The 16,569-nt window shown below is 39.1% G+C and overlaps 2 protein-coding genes across 8 annotated transcripts in view; one reads left to right on the top strand and one right to left on the bottom strand.

The window, feature by feature from the left end:
* B3GALNT2 (beta-1,3-N-acetylgalactosaminyltransferase 2) overlaps positions 1–13,144 on the top strand; it is a 27,941-nt gene extending 14,797 nt beyond the window's left edge. The window contains exons 6-12 of one of the 2 annotated variants that reach the window (XM_074863182.1): positions 3,929–4,039; positions 4,717–4,795; positions 6,033–6,216; positions 7,897–8,022; positions 11,741–11,900; positions 12,306–12,362; positions 12,724–13,144. In XM_074863182.1, the coding sequence (XP_074719283.1) occupies positions 3,929–4,039; positions 4,717–4,795; positions 6,033–6,216; positions 7,897–8,022; positions 11,741–11,900; positions 12,306–12,362; positions 12,724–12,858 (852 nt within the window). In that variant the 3' untranslated portion in view covers positions 12,859–13,144. Of the gene's footprint in view, positions 1–3,928; positions 4,040–4,713; positions 4,796–6,032; positions 6,217–7,896; positions 8,023–11,740; positions 11,901–12,305; positions 12,363–12,723 lie in introns of both variants that reach the window. The other variant, XM_074863180.1, reaches the window with a different exon arrangement.
* Positions 11,739–16,569, bottom strand: part of TBCE (tubulin folding cofactor E) — a 26,805-nt gene continuing 21,974 nt past the window's right edge. For 4 of the 6 annotated variants that reach the window (XM_074863175.1, XM_074863177.1, XM_074863178.1 and 1 more), the window contains exons 15-17: positions 15,887–15,946; positions 14,450–14,541; positions 13,813–14,199 (exon numbers count right to left, since the gene is read on the bottom strand). In XM_074863175.1, coding sequence (XP_074719276.1) covers positions 14,107–14,199; positions 14,450–14,541; positions 15,887–15,946 — 245 coding nt within the window. In that variant the 3' untranslated portion in view covers positions 13,813–14,106. Of the gene's footprint in view, positions 11,878–13,812; positions 14,200–14,449; positions 14,542–15,886; positions 15,947–16,569 lie in introns of those variants that run through there. The other 2 variants (XM_074863179.1, XR_012628205.1) reach the window with 2 other exon arrangements.

Raw genomic sequence — 16,569 nt, 5'->3', positions numbered from 1 at the left:
GGAGGGGGGAGGATGGCACAGATTTCTAGGCAACAGCTGGAAAAGAGGTTTCTGCTTCTGATGTCTTGGACATAACAGAAAGATACTGTGTCTTATGTTTGCAATTATAGTATTAGTTGAATAGTTGTAACTGAGAAGCTCTTACTGAGGGCTACTGAAATTTTGGTTGTTCCCTTTTTGGCAGCACTAATGATGAATTTTTCATTCATTGAACCATGCAAGGATTCAAGAATTAGAACTCCAAGAAGATCTTTAGCAGGGTGTCTCCGTAATATACAAGATGGAGTTATGTGGCACACAGGAGACTGACATTTGGATTTTTAAAACCTGTCAATGTTCTGTGGCAGAAGTGGTTGTCTTTTTTTTTTTTCCAAATGGTCACCCCTCAGAAATTTGGGAGAAGACTGCTTTTTGGACAGTAATGAGTGTTAGTGTTCTTGCTTGTCCTGAGATACTGTTAGCTAACGAGGCAGGGTCTAAAGTATTAATCCTCGTTGGGATTGGGGGATGCAGTCCAAGAGTAGCATTTTGGTATAGGGATATAGAATCTACTTGTGGCTGCCTAGGAAGCAAGGTGATTAAACACAGAAGGAACAGAATATAGGTAGGGAAAAACTTGATATTGTTAGAGTGAAGGTTTAGTGAATACAAGTTGACTCAGAACGACAATTCTAGTTCAGCAGACAAGGTACAAGGTATTGTTCCCAGTGGACCAGCGATCTCTTGGTAGATGTCAGCTGTCATTTTAGGCTGTTTCCCTTCATTTAAATATTCTCCTATATGACTGGACCCTTGTGCTATTTCTGTAAGTTGTCTTCGGATCTGGGTTGTTTTGTTATGCAAAAAATTTTTCTATGAAAGAATGGAGCAAGAGAAGACTGAAGGGGGAGGAGAAGACATTTGGGGCCAGTTTAATCCCGATTTATTCCCCTGGCTCTGTAAGACTGAATGCATTTGGAAACCTGCTCTTTTTAAGGGGAATCTGTGGCTGATTGATTGGTTTATCATTTTAAACAGTTTTTACGGAATACTATGCAAGGTTGTTATGCTGTCAGGAGACCTTTTGGGTGAGCAGACCTCTTGCAGTATTTTGTGCATATGCTTTAACAATCTAATTTGATATCAATATGATCCAGGGTTTTTTACTTTTTTAAAAAAGAGTATTGGTTACCCAGTAATTTGGTAGTATAACATGTAAGCCTTTTCCCTGTAAGACTTTGTTCTGAGATACTAAAATTGTAGGCAGTTGTAATTTTGCTATAAATGATTGCATTTTTCCTGAGAGGCAGGTGGGAAGTATTTCATTTAGAAAGGGGATATTAGTATTCATGCATTTCTTTGTGCAGGCTTCCTTAATCTGATACGTGTCATGTGCTGGATGCTTACAGGATAACATGATGTTTCTAATGTAGATTAATAGGGCTTATGCACAGCATGTAGTCTCCTGTGATACTTAGGATGCTGAACCATACAAGATGATTCAGAGGAGATAGAACGCCCACGTGTTCCTATCTAGTTGTTTGAGAGCAGTAAATTTAGTGAACTGTTTAATTGTCACAAGATGGTTTCTGAGACAATATCTATTCTCTGCCTTTCCACCTTCAAGAAGTAATGGATTGTACAGACTGCTGAAGAGCTTCATTCATCTTCCAGCTGAAGTGCTGCTCTTTCTGCTTGTCTCGGGGAAAGGGAGGGAAATGCAACATTAGAATAAGCATCTGGCAGGCCAGATTGTCTAAGACAGAATCGATCATTCAGCTTTGGAATGACTGAAAGCGCAAAAGAGCAGAACCACTAGCAGATAACTAAAAGTCACGCAGGGGCTCTTACAGCCAAGTCTTAGCAATGCACTTATTTTGTCAAAAAGCCACGGGTCGCTTGCATGAAAATGGGACTCCATACTATGCATGCTCTGTATTACTAATGGGGAGTAGTTGGAGAAACAAAAAGCACAGCACTGTTTAACATTAGGAAAGGAGTTTGGCAGGGCTGCATTATGTCAGTACACCTGTTCGGTATTCACTGTAAATGCCACTGCGCTCTGGCAGCAACAAGGCTGGAATTTAAATGGAGAAAAACAGATGATGTAGTCTCAGGTGTGCCACTAATGTTTTGCTTCAAGCATTTTCAGGCCTCAGCTTTCATTAAGCGGCTTAGAGTAAGAATAGCTGAAGGCTAAAGTCATTAGAAAATTTGCTTACAAGTCTCTCAACCTGGAAAATAATGATAATTTGCAGCTTTAGGACACCTTGCGCTGAGGTTCACTGGTAATAACTGATTAAGACTCTTGGTACATGTTTGAAGTCAGTATCAATAATAGTCAGTGGTGAGAATTTTAATGTTTCTGGTTGCTGAGGAGTGAAAGGACTCTCAGGCTCACTAAACGATTTACCAAAGGTTGTGTCTGTAAACAAGGCACGGAAGTGGGATTAGAGTCTAGTCCCTACAGCAAAAAACATTGGAATGGGAGATGACAACCACTGCAAATGGTTGAGCATGTGAGTTTTACTGTGCCGGGTGTTCAGGCGTCCTGCCACTAAAAGAAGCGTTAGTAGTGGTCCATTTGTTTTGATAACTGTAATTAAGGTAATTAAACAAACAAGGGGAAGGGATTGAGCATGTAAGTCAGGCTTGAATAAACACTGACTAGCTCCATTATTAGATTATAAAGCTGGCATTATAAATAATAGATGGGAGACATCTGAAATACGCAGCTGTCATTAAATACCGAGACTGCTGCAGATGTTAAGACCTACTTCTAGAGGAAAGCAAAAAATTGCGCTGAACTCTGAGCTAGACTTAATGGTGTGTCAGTAACTGGAGAGTTTCTGGAGAAGGTTTCTAGAGTACAAGGAAGCTAAAATGGGGAAGAGCTGAGAGGTTAGTACAAGTAAACAGACTTTTTGCAGCAACAGAGATGCATCCACAAATAGTTGAAACAAGTTGTTTCTTTGTTCCAAGGTCCACACTAGTTACCAGTGTTTTTACTATGAAATTGGGAGAAACAAAACAGAATGCGCTCATCTAGCAGTCAGGAGTATAATAACCGTACAACTACTCTATACTACCGTGTCATAAGAGTGGAGTTGCTTTAAAAAAATGTAATGTTACCAGTACTATTACCTGTACAACATGCTACTTGTCCCTTTGCATGTTCCCAGAGGTCTTCAGGAAAGCCTTATGTAAAATGGGTAATAGTTGGACTGTTAGGTGGATTAGTTTCAAGTTGAGATGAAATGCTTTTAAATGCAAGAAATTACACACACACATATGTGTGTGTGTATATATATGCATAAAAAACTGATGTAGTGACATAAATTGACAGTTAAAACCAGAAAATTTTGAAGATACTCACTTGTCTTCCTCCTCCTTTCCCTACCAGCCAAGATGTGAGGTCAGAGTTCTGTGACTCTCCTACAGTAGCTTGTGGCAGCTTTGCCAGGGTGAAGGTGGCTGTATTTTCCTTTGAGTTTTGCTGATGTCAGGATTGAGTCTCTATTCTCTGTTTTTGGCAGATAACTAAAAAGCAGCACTTATTTCCAAATCTGTTTTAACGTATTCTCTTGGTAATGCAGGATTTTTTTAGTTGATTTTTAAAAATTCACTTCAGGTCACCTTAAAATGCCATCTTAATGATGTTAGAATGCCGAAGCCTTTTACACTGGACTTCTGTTAAAAGTTTAACGTTTCTAATAATTGAGATTCATGATTAGTCTTAAAAGCATGATTATATGTTACTGAATTTCACAGATGTAGTTCTTTCACATGACTTCTTTTTACTAAAATGTAAGTAAAACATCTATGTTGTGTGTTCAAGCTATATGTTGTGTGAAGTTGACTATTTTAAAATAAAAAAATCCAAACTGTTTGGTTTTCATCCTCTGAAGTGTTTGGATGCCTGTATAACAGTGTTTTGCTCTCTTCCCAGAGTTTTGAAGGTACCATTGTGTGGGAAAGCCAGGATCTTCAGGGCCTTGTTTCAAGAAACCTTCATAAAGTTACGGTGAATGATGGAGGGGGTGTTTTCAGGGTCATTACAGTAAGTCACCTCACCTTCCCTTCTACCATGTTTCTATTTTTCCTATAAGGCTTGGGTAGTTAGCATTTTGCTTTCCTGTGTTTCTCTGTAAATTGCTAATTCAGTTGGGCTTCTCCTGTTGTCTTAGAGGGAAAGTTTGCTTTGCCTGGGAAAAGGACAAGGGCATGCAAAAAATTATGCTACTAAGTGGCATTTTCTTTTATTTTGAAGGGAGTAAAGTTCACCTATTGTCTTTGTCAGGTGTGAAGCAGTATCAGTATATCAGAGATGGCAAAATGTGGGTCAGAAATCCTGTGCTGAGATTCCAATCGATGGGGTTAAACCTGTTTTTTGCCTTTTGGCAGAGTGTCTATTTTCCTGTCAAAACATTGCTTGCTTAAACATGCTATGCTGTTGGAATTTAGCCAGAATAACTTTTACATTTTGCTCTTAACTTTTAAATTAGTTTTTTAAAAGTTTGTGGTCCTTTAGGTGAAACTTCAAAAAATGCCACAGAACTTTACGGTTAAAACTGTTAGGCTTAGTCTTTCATTATGCAGGTATCTAAACCAGAAGAGCTTTAAATTAATTTAATTCTCAGTTGCTAGAAAAATTCACACCTTAAAATTGTAGGGAAAAACACATCAGGAATGAGAGATGAACTAATTTATTTCTTTCCATTAATCTGTCTCTAGCAGGCAGGGGAAGGGTCACTGCCACATGAACTCACAGAAGGTGTGGAGGGAATAGCAGGTGGTTTTATCTACACTATTCAAGGTAAGTCTGCAAAATGTAGCATCAAATTTGATGTTATGATAAAACAGGAACTTTAAATTACATTTCTGAGGTAAAATTCGAGCTATCTCTATGAACTTGATCACCTTGAGTTTTCTTTTAGTAGAAACAATTAATTTCCTTCTGTGCTTTTTATGCCTAATGTCAATGTCGTGATGTGGTTTCTTTGCTTGCCCTTGGTCAGCCACTCCAATTGACTCACATCCCTTTGTCTTTTTATTAACAGAAATACCATTTTTATCTAGACTCTCTTCTCTGTCCTTGTTTCTTGTTACCCAAATGCAAGTTAAAAAATGTCGTGCAATGAAATCTTTCCCTGATAATTTTCACATTTTTCCTGTCCTACTCCTGTTAGAAGTACTGTGTCATTATGTTTAATATTAACTACTGACAAACAGTGACTACCTAACATAGCCTGCTTTTCCACCCCTGTTGTTGCTGTTTTACGAATGTTCAGAGACTGTGTAGGAGCCTTTTCTAATGTCCAACATTTTGGCAACGTAGCACTAGAGTTGATGTATTATTATCGGTCCGTCATAGCCAGGATAAGGAGTGAATTTCAGAGTGTTATTACTGTGTTTTTGTAGCTAGGCCTGGCAGATATAATTGGGCAGTCCTGTTGTCTTGTCATCTCTGTAGGAGCTTAAACTGAGGCTTAGCCTTTCCATCCTGTTTGTCAAAAAGTTCTTCAGTACCACAAACTATCTCCTTACCAAGAAGTTCAGTATTATTGCAATATTTTTTTAGCTTTTACCTGCAGTCAGTTATGTGATGTGGTTTAGCAGGGACCGCCTATGCTACATCAAAGCAATGCCAATTTGATTATATTTAGCATAGGATTTTTGTTTGTTTGTTTTGGGGTTTATTTTTTTATGCTAGATATATATGTTTAGGATATAACAGTAACCTTTTTACCAGTAATAATGAAGTCCCAGACAGCTCTTTATGTTAAAGAACCTTAGAAAGTTGAATCCTTTTATTACTGAAAAGGAAGAGAATATCTTTTTACTTTAAACTTTATGTATCAGACCTTATGCAAAAATATATTTCTTTGTTCTGCCACTTTTAACACTTCATGGAAATGAATTGTAGGATTTTCATAACCCCATTGAGTTGAACATTTCTTCAGATTCATGTTGTCAGTATGTCCTGTATAATCCAAGAGAAACATGTACGTAGGTATGCATCTTTGTTTAATGATGGGTGTTGTTTCTTTCAGAAGGTGATGCTCTTTTAAAAAGCCTCCATACTCGCCCAGAAAGGTTTACAAGTCACATCAAAAATCTTGAGAAAGAAGATGCTTTATTGAAGGAAGAAAGCAGTACCTATGATGATATTGTTTTTGTAGATGTTATTGACACTTACAGAAATGTTCCAGCCAAACTGCTGAACTTCTACCGATGGTAAGTTGAAAAGAAAGTATTTTCTCTTACGAATGTTGCTGTTTGTAGTGCAAGATGATCCAGCATGTTATGTTATCTGACAGGTTCCATGAAATACATACCTGATGTGATTTACTTCATTAAGTTGTATTTCTTTCTCACAATTTTGGGGGCACGTAGTGAGTGAAATAACAGGATCTGTATTTCCTGAATGCTGACCCTTGGTACCCCAAATAAGCATGAGCTGACAAGACAGGCTTCTGCTCTAAGAGTCCAGGTGTGAAAATTTTCACATCTCCTTGCAATTTCTTTTAATTTGTTTCTGACTGAAAGCCAGGAGCTTTAGTCTTTTAAAGGATGGCTTTTGGACAGCTTGTATTTTTAGTGCTTCAGTTTGTGGCCGCTGGCTCTTGTCCTGTTCCTGGGCACCACTGAAAAGATCCTGGTTCCATTTCTTTACAGCCTCCCTTCAGATATTTATACACATTCATGAGCTCCCCCCTAAGCCTTCTCTTCTCCAGGCTCAACAGTCCCAGCACTCTCAGCCTTTCCTCATAGGAGAGATGCTCCAGTCCCTTAAGCATCTTGGTGGCCCTTTGCTGGAGTCTCCATCCAGTCTGTCTGTGTCTCTCTTGTACTGAGGAGCCTGAGACTGCCCACCATACTCCAGATGTGGCCTCAGCAGTGCGGAGTAGAGGGGAAGGGTAGGAAGCTTGTGTACAGGGGGGACAGAAGGTTGAGAGGAAGAATTTTCATAGTGTGTTACATTGTCTGTGATAAATCTAATAAGTTATTACCTCTAATTTGCAATTCTTTCCACTACTCTGAGACAACTGTTTCAATTAATTGATGTTGCTGTGGAGTAAGAAATATAGCTCACGGTTTTAGTTGCTTGCAAGATTACGCACTTATTTAACAAATTTTATGGTTACGAATGTAACTGAAAAACTGAACCGTGCTTTCAGTTCTAAAAAGGGAGTTTAAATGTCAGGATCTTTGTGATAATTTCTTACAGGTTAGCAATTTTTTCAAGATTTAGTAATAAGAGGCTTAAGGAAATTGCCTTTCTTGTTAAGAGAAATTACCCTTAAAAACAATGTTAATCAACCTAGGAATAATCCCTAGAATCTTAAGCTGCTTTGCTTATTTTACAAGTGACAGATATTCAACTATTTAAGACAGTTAAAGATTACTTTTTTCATATTGGAAGGGTGCTTTACTGAGGAAGAATAAGTACCAAGTTGTTTCCACAGATGTTTCTTACAACCTTCTACAGTTGTATTGCCCTTGAACTAACTGTCTCATCCTGAAGAGTAGGCTACTGACATGTAGCCACTGGCTTTTAACACCTGTGTCATCAGCAGGGATTCATATCCTTCTGAGGTCAATACTGTGAAGATGGATTTATTAGTAAATCCACCATCTGTCCTGGAGAACAAAACTTCAGGTTTGTTTTCTTCAGCTCATACACAAACCCATGTTGTAAGATCATCGTAGGATGCAGCTGCATCTCCTTTCTGTATGACAAACAGTCAGCCTTGGTCAATAGGGAAAACATTTAAAAGTCAAGGGTAGGAAAAGCATTCCTTCCTTCTTCCTTCCCCCTCTGCTTCCCAAAAAACCCTTGCTGAGTGTTCTGTTGTGTAACTGTACTTTGTGGGCTGCAGCTCAGCATCTCATCACTTTTCTCTTTGGCTACAGGACAGTTGAATCAACGAGTTTTGATTTGTTGCTGAAGACAGATGATGACTGTTACATTGATTTGGAGGCTGTTTTTAAGAGGATAATGCAGAAAAAAATGGACAGGCCAAACATTTGGTGGGGAAAGTGAGTTGTCGTTTTTTAACTTGTCTTTAGTGAACAGTTTACTGCTTTAAGTCTGTGTTCATGTGGGTTCCCCTTTTCTGCATATGAAGCTAGTTATAAAAATCAGGACTTTTGTATGTGTAGATCTTTGAATCTCAGAATACAGAAATCAATCCTTTACAATAGCTTTCCAGAGCATGCCTTTGCAATGAGTTGAACTTGCTGAATATCTTACCTAGTTTTAAAATGTGTTGTGTATGTCTTTGTCATGCTACTGAAGTAAATAAAAGCATTCCAGCAGTACAGTAAAGTTAAAAGGCAAGTACATACTAGAATTGTAAACATTCCTTTTCTTGAAGCTGCTGTGATTTTTCTGGTGGGCTTGAGAAAATGGGGTAGACAGGAGAAACAAAATTGCCATTAGAGTCTGCACTTTATTTTGAAATCTGTGAATGACAGGCATTGCTACCCATTTTGCTGCTGTCTGAAATGGTAGATCTGATTCATGAATTCTTGAGTGAAGTTCCCCAAGCATGTATTACACTTGTGAATAAGTAGGAGGGTCAAAATAGCTCATCTCTTCCCTTCCATCCATGGAATCCATTGATACACTGGTATAACATCTGATATAGCAGAAATGCCATGCTGCTGTAACATTCAACATAGCACAATGGCATGATGTGGCTTCCTGTTGCCATCTGCTTACTGAAAAAAAGCTGGCCTTTGCTGCTGAAGGTGTCTTGCTTCACAAATCTGGTACTGACTCTTGCTTACTCGTAAGGTGATTTAATAAGGTGTGTGGAAGTGTGTGTGTGTGTCGAAGTGTGTGGAATAGCTGCCTGTCTTGTGATGATCTCAAAGATCTGAGTCATGGGCATGTGTTCTCTAGCCTGTACAAAACCCTTGATTGCCTGGTGCCTGTTAAATTTTCTTGGGACTACCTTTACCACACAGCAATGCTAACAGTGAATATAAGATAGGTTCATTCTAGCAGTATAAAAGGTCAGGAACTTGATGACAAGATGGAAACCAACTTGCAAAAGGAAAAATAGCACTAGGTATAAGCTGCCTGGGCTGCTGTTCCAGCTGATGTAGGGGGGAGTTCTTCTGGAGTAAGTTCTTGGCTGTAAGAGCTGAGGATGTGATACCAGAGAGATTGCCCCCCTCCTCCCTGGTGTCCCTACTATGCAATGGTAAGTGTTCCTACCTTTGTGTTGCTGCCTACCATGGTCCTGCTCCTTGGCCAGAGTTTTCTGATTGTGTTCAGCTTTGTGGGTAACCACTGAGTGTACAGGAGTCTTCTGAGTGGTTTGAGGGGATCCATCCAAGCTCTCCTACCTTTCAACTCAGTGACAACTTGAATATTGAGTGTTCAGACTTGAGCACTGGAGAAAGTGCAAATGATATGCCATTAGGCTTCCCTGAGAGCTGGTTCTGGTGTGTGGAGACCTTAACTTCCTGAGCCCTTGAGGTGACTTTACTGATGGTCTCCCTTCCTTCTGCTCTTCTGAGCATGTGTCTGAACTCAAACTTTGCATTCTTCACCTAGACCTTATTAAGCACTCTATAGTTCAGACAAGTTTATTGTGCAGTGTTCCTTATAATCTGTTAATACTTAATTCCTGGATTCTTAGAGAAACTTACTAGCGTTCGGCTTACCCTGGCAGAAAGCAAGGATGAGATCTCAGTGAAACTGGGAAGGGAATGCTTTGAATTGAGGAGTACTTATGCATGCTGCCAGTTAATAGCCGTTTTCTGATGCCACTTCATCTTGTGTGGTGGTTTTGTTCATTAATTTAAAATCACCATTTAAAAAGCTTATTTAGCTGATATAGAGCATTTCGGGACTGCAGGCTGGAAAACCAAATGGCCCAGGTATCCTACTAAAGAACTTTGACTTATCTTGGAGAGAACATACTTACCTTAAGTTACTGCTACTCTGCTCTTTTAAAACTGCAGTCAAAAGATTAGTCACCCTCCGGCATTAGAGAGATGTCTTTGACAGATCACTGATCATGTCTAAAATGACTGAATTTATGATGGGATAGAACATACCAAGCTGTTTCTGAGGGGAGATCGAGTCTAATACGAATGCTGTAAACAAAAAAGCAGTTCAATGAAGTTGGCTCATCTACCGTGCTATGGAAAGCAGTGGGAGTTCAGAATGGCACCTTTTCTTGATCTTAATTAGGCCAAAAAGAGACTTCAGATACTTAAAGTTTTCTGTAAAGATAGGTTTGTTTGTAATATGAACCTCCCCTTTTCCTGGGGTGTAAGATATGCTGTGGAGTGTAACATGCTTCATGTTCTAGTAACATATTTCTAGGCTTGTCAGAGTAGCCCTTGGATGAACTTAGAAAGATCGATAATGCTTTCTTGTGCAGACTGAAAAATGAATTTTGCTGAGTCTTGCTGTTGAAATGGTGTGTTAAGGTATCGAGTAATTTTATTAGGTTACTGACAAAAGGAAGGAACAAGTCGTGCTGGGAGAGAAGAGTTGGAAAAAACATCATCTTTTCTGTCTGTCTGTGGAGAACCTTATGTAGGGGTGACATCTTCAAGTATAAATTCTCTAATAGTCACAGTCTTCAGGTAAGGCAAGTGTGAGGTGTAGTGAACAACACTGACATCACTAGAGAAGTATAAAATGATTAGCAAAGTAGGTGCCCCTCAGTCTCGAGGGAGTTGCACCCCTCCTGCTCTGACTCGCTAGAGTGGAAGATACTTGTCAGCTTCAGCTGTGAACATGTAGAGTCTGATAACAGATCTGCCACTCAACTGTAATTCCTTCCTTACGGGACTGTTGTCTGAGGTGACAATTCTTAGTAGCTCACTGAAGCTTTTAGCTGCTTGTGCTCATGACTGAGTTCAGCAACGCTTGAACCTGTTTGCAAAAACGGAGAGAACCTTCTGCTTTGGCAGTTATGCCACTTAGCTGTGAGTGCATGAAGTACTTGTCAGGCAAAAGGAGTGTAATACCAGCCTGTTCCTGAGCAGGAAAAGCAGGGCCCTTCTCACCGCCTGACACAGCAGTTTAGCAGGGGGTGCGGCAGCATGTTAAAGCTTCAGCTGTGCCACAGTGCCTGGGGACAGGGTCAGTGTGGAGAGACGCTGCAGACAGAGCACTGCTGCCTTTCTGCAGGCCTCTAGTTGTAAGTAGTCTTCTGTAGAGAAGACCACTGCCAGGAAGGTGTTTTGTAATTCAGCGATGACAGCCTTTGAACATCCACTTTGTTGAATTTCATCTGAAAAACAGCTTAGAGAAGGTCTATAAAAAAGCAATACTTTGCTTCCTGGTTTTTAAGCAGTCACTAGTTTTATCAGGAAAATGGGTTGTGTAACACTGCTGTAACCACATGCCTGCTGGAGGCACTGACTTTGTGTCATGTTGATTAACCAAAGGAGGTTGGACGCAGACGTGCTTGTTACAGAACAAGTAAGGTAAGGAAGCTTGCGCTTACCTGGGTCAAAGCCCAGCAGCGGGTACAGACATGCAGTGTTGTGTTTGTTTCTGTTCTGAGAACTTTTATTACCCAAAATTGAGACCAAACAATAGTTATGCTTTCAGCTGTTGATTTGATGTGTGCCTTACGGAAATAAGGCTAGGAACTCTAATACAATCACCTTCTACTTCTTCCTCTAATATTGCTTATTATCAGCATTGCTTCATCTGTTAGCAGTGTTCATAGGTTTCACAGAGGGCTTTGTATAAACATCTCACCTCTAACATGGTCTTCAGTTTCAGACTAAATTGGGCAGTTGATCGAACTGGGAAATGGCAAGAGCTGGAGTACCCAAGTCCTGCGTATCCAGCCTTTGCTTGTGGGTCCGGCTACGTCATCTCCAAAGACATTGTTCAGTGGCTGGCAAGCAACTCTGAAAGATTAAAGACATACCAGGTAGTAAGGCCTTAGTTCAGTTTTTCTATCTTAAACTGGTCTGGGGAGCAGCATGTGTACTGGATGAGGTGAAAGGAACATTGCTGAAGCGTTGGGTTCTCCAGGTTAATGCTGGCTTCTTGCAGTGCTTTTGGTTGCTATGCTTTGTGTCCGTTCTTGGTCAAAGCACAACTGTTTTGGACTGAGAACCTCTGGAGCTGTAATCTTGTTTTTTTTTAATAACAATGTATTATCACAGGAAAGCTGGGAGGATTAATTTAACACCTCTAAAATAGTGAGACATAGGTTTTTATAGTTATTTTTACTGCTGTTAACATGATGCAACTTATTCTAGTTTGCAAAGTCCTGCTTCATGTTTTCTTGGTGCTGACATATGGTTTTTTTTGTTTTAATATGTTGTCTCAGGGTGAAGATGTGAGTATGGGCATCTGGATGGCAGCTGTCGGACCCAAGCGATATCAAGTAAGTCTGAAGAAATTCTCTGATCTTACGGAAAGAGAACATGCCTCCTGCTCCAAGCAGCATAAAATAGGGGAAATGGTTTTTTCTTCAAAAAAAAAATTTGAAACAGCCTTTGGATTAAAACCCAGAAAAATCTTGAGATGTATTTAAAAGAAAAAACACAAAAAACCCACAAACCAACTCGCCCCCACCCTGCCAAGTTCTCTGCATAGGTCTGGCAGACCAGAGAGGGACATACACCTCTACTGGGTGACCTGTGTGTGCAAAGTTTGTTGCTAAAAACCTGACTATTGGAAATAAAAATTGTTGAAGACAAAATTCTTTGTAAGAAAAACTATTGAAATGGTTCTCTCTCTAACAGGATAGTCTCTGGTTGTGTGAGAAGACATGTGAGAGTGGCATGCTGTCTTCCCCCCAGTATTCCCCACAGGAACTCAGAGCGCTCTGGAGATTAAAGGAACTGTGTGGAGATCCTTGTAGATGTGAGGAAAGATGATGGACTTGCCTTGGAAAACAGGGTAGTGTATCATGATCATGGAAAAGTGTACATTTGGATTCATTCTTGGAACAATAAGGAATATTAAGGTATCTTTTAATGTTGGGTTTCAACTAAAGTATAACAATATTTGCACATCCCTTTTGATAAACTGGACTGATACTATTCATTTTCTATAGTATAGGTGTTGATCTGACAAAAACCAAAATGTTTAAGATAAAAAATTTCCTTTTTATATGAAGTCAAAGACCTACTTGTAATTAATAAATGCACATAAGAATGCCAACTAGCCTGTCTTTTGTAAATTAAAGTACTACTGATTTAACTCAGTCTAGAGCCGTACCAGGATCGAGGGGAGAGCTGTGCTCAGCACCAGGGCATCTGGTAAGTCTTGCTGCAGCAGGATTGGTGCTGTCTGAGGGGCTGCCCTCATCTGTGCAAGGGCTGGGACAGCTGGGGTTAGGATTTATGTTTAGTCTGTTTATACCATTGTCATATTATAAAAACAGTATCAGAGTTTGCTTATACCAAATCTTGAAGTACTGCAAACTTGGCCTGATTAGGAGGGATTTCTGATAGCTCAGTGTGTTATCAGATATGAATCTGAGGGTACACAAGTGAACGTAAAATAAGATTGAGGAACAGCACACTGAAGAATGTAAAATAACTAGCAATGCCTTGCAGAATGCTGAGAACTTATTTATACTGTGGTATGTTAATGCTGTAGAATAGAATAAAGGTCTGTCAGATTTTGATCTTAAATAGTCTAGGGCTGTGTAGTTACTTCTGTTTTACTCTTGTTTGCTTTAAGGCCTTTGGAAGTAGGTGAAAACAAAAAGTGCAAGTAGCCTCTTTCAGTGCAGCACTAATTTTGTCCTATTATAAGCAAAGAGATCACAACTAAATCATGTACTCAGTTCAGTAAAACAAATTCTCACCACAGCAGTGGGAAGGTAGTATAAAATCTTGGCAAAAGGGTTACCTTGAGTTTTATTTAATTGAAGCATTTAAGCACTGTTTGGTATCTCTCAAGTAAGACAGTTCAGCCAAAAACAATTGCTCTCATGGAGACTGATAAGTTTAGGAGCTGAAAGTATTATTGTATAGCCCTCTGGTGCCATGTATGAAATTCATGTTCTCCCATAGGTGTTTTCAGGTGTAGGCTGTCCATACTGTCTCTGGGCAGTCTGTAATTCTTCTGTAGTTCCAGTGGTGGCTTTTCCTTCAGTCTATCACGAGAGTCCCTTCTTACCACCGTACTAACACACAGTCTCCATTTTCTATTGAGTAAAACTGCAAAGGCTTTAAGTCATTGTCTAGTTCAACTTCTTTTCCTTCCAGCTAGAGTAAGAAAGGAGAAAAAACCTGATCAGACTTAAACTGAAATCTGTTCATGTAAACCAAATATAGAGCAGGCACTTGTAGTCAGGGACGATCTGTCATACTACAGGAATGAAATTAGGTCCTAAATTACAGCATGAAGACTGACCTCCATAAGTGAAACTATTTGATTAGGCAGTATTTTAGAACATGCTATTGACCTTTCGCAGCATGCAGTATTTTGTCGTTGAATTACCCATTTTTAACTCACTTTAGAACTTTCATAGGACAGTTTCAGTTCTGAACCAGGAATTTTAAGTAGGCGATACAGCAATCCTTTGACCCTCTGAATAGTCATAGACTCTGTCAAGGGGAAAGAAAGAAAAGTTATTACAAAAATGCTGCTACCACTGAGCTGTAGCAAAGCACTAGTGTTTCAACTGTACTTGCTTATAGCAACAGTGAAAGACTGTACTGCTGCTTCAGTTCTAACACTGCAATAACGTCTTTTGTACCTGAAACCATAACTGCTAATATCAAATTGAAAATGGTTTAATCTCTGGGGGAGAGGACAGGATATGCTACTACAGTTTACGTGCTTTGATCCCATATACCAAATTGAAGTGTTACAGCTTCCTAATTCACCTTTTTTGAGCTTGTATTTAGATGTTAAACCAAGTGACCTTTGGGACACATACCAGTCAGGTTCTGACTACTTGCATCTGGCAACTGTTCCTTGAAGTTTTCATTACCAGGAATTGGCTTTCCCGGCACCAATACGTGAGTGTCACTGTGGAGCTAGTGCCATTCTTAGAAATGGCATTTGCATTGGTTAGTCCAAAACAAATTGCCAGCAGAGTTGTAGAGGGGTTTATATTATGAAGTCAGTTACACGAAGGGATATTTTTTGTAATGGATCTTGAATGAGCAAATGTAGTTTGTTCTGGAGGTGATACCTGTGTTTGCAATAGATATACTCAATATTTTGGTTGAACTTCTTTTGAAGCTTTATCTAAAGGCACAGCAATAGTGAGTTATTCCTGTAATACCACACATTGTACTTAGACAAATATTTTTCTATCAAACATTTTTGTAAAAGCTGTATCTATCTGATTTTATGCAACTTGTGATAATAAATGTGATTTTTATTTTAGAATAAAGCTTGAGTAAGCCTTTTCTTTCACACTCCATTCTGACACATCTTCCCAAAACATCAGTTTGATTTAGAACAGAGTCCATTCATTCTATTCTCACTACAGGCACTAAAACTTCAAAAGACAAATTTGATACAGGTCAGAATTAGATTTCTAACTTAAGGTATTAGATACTAGACCTTGATATCTAGAACTGCAGACTACATAGTTGGCTCTTACAACTTCAAGTTCTTGTTATTTCATTAACACATTCACCAGATTTCACACCAGTTAATTAGCCTTTGATTGCCTCAGACACATAAATCATGAAACCAGCAGCAGAGGTCAAGACAAGCATCAACTTTCAATCTTCAAGCTGGACTGAAAGTAAGTACGAAGGGCAAAAAAATGACTTTTTCAAACAATTTCTACCTTTGTCATTTCTTTATGTGACAGAGCCTTCAGGGGAGAACCTTCAGAAGCTGACAAAGCCAGAGGCAGCTGCCATTCTTTAACACAGTTATTTGAAAAGGAGCTACAGATCAACTGCTTAAACACAAGCCAAGACTTCTTACCTGGTAGCTTTTTCTCTACTGGCTTCTGTTCAGGTTTCTCAGGACATTTAATTGTCAAAGCTTAAGGAAGAACGGTGAGGCATTAGTGAATGAACATTAAGCCCTGTTCTGTCATGAGCACCGAGTCTTTCTAGTCTGTTGTTACTACAAATCATTTCCCCTAGCTCAGCCTGATCTTCTAAAAAAATTAGGATGTAGCCTACATCTGAGCAGCTAAGATAGCATTTAGTCATTCTCTGAAAAATTAAGATGAATTTTATTAAAATAATCAACTGTTTATTCATCTTTGTTAAATTAGGGAAAATATTTTAAAAGTGACTCCCTAGCAGTTAACATGTTTTTTGGTCAAAAGGAGTATTTACCTAAAAATGATTAACTTCTAGTTAGCTTTTTAAAATAACCTGCAGTAGAATGGAAACTGCTTACTCAATGTAAAGCAGGTTTTTGACCCTCAATATCTCAAAAGCACTGTACAAGCACATTTTCAGGAAGTTATTAGCTGAATTCTTTTACAGCAATTGAAAGATTCATCCTTTAAAAAGGTTTCTGTTATGTCTAGTCAACTAGTTTCCTTGTTCTATTTGGTTTTCTACCTAAATGCATTAGAATGTAATGCCTTAAAATACTATTTTGCCCATGGAGTAAAAAAAGGTTCAGTGGGAAACAAAGCTAAGTGAATTGTA

This window comes from Strix uralensis, chromosome 3 (assembly GCF_047716275.1).
Source record: "Strix uralensis isolate ZFMK-TIS-50842 chromosome 3, bStrUra1, whole genome shotgun sequence".
Taxonomy (NCBI): domain Eukaryota; kingdom Metazoa; phylum Chordata; class Aves; order Strigiformes; family Strigidae; genus Strix; species Strix uralensis.
Note: the sequence above shows the minus strand (reverse complement) of the source record. Positions and strands in the feature narration are given on the sequence as shown.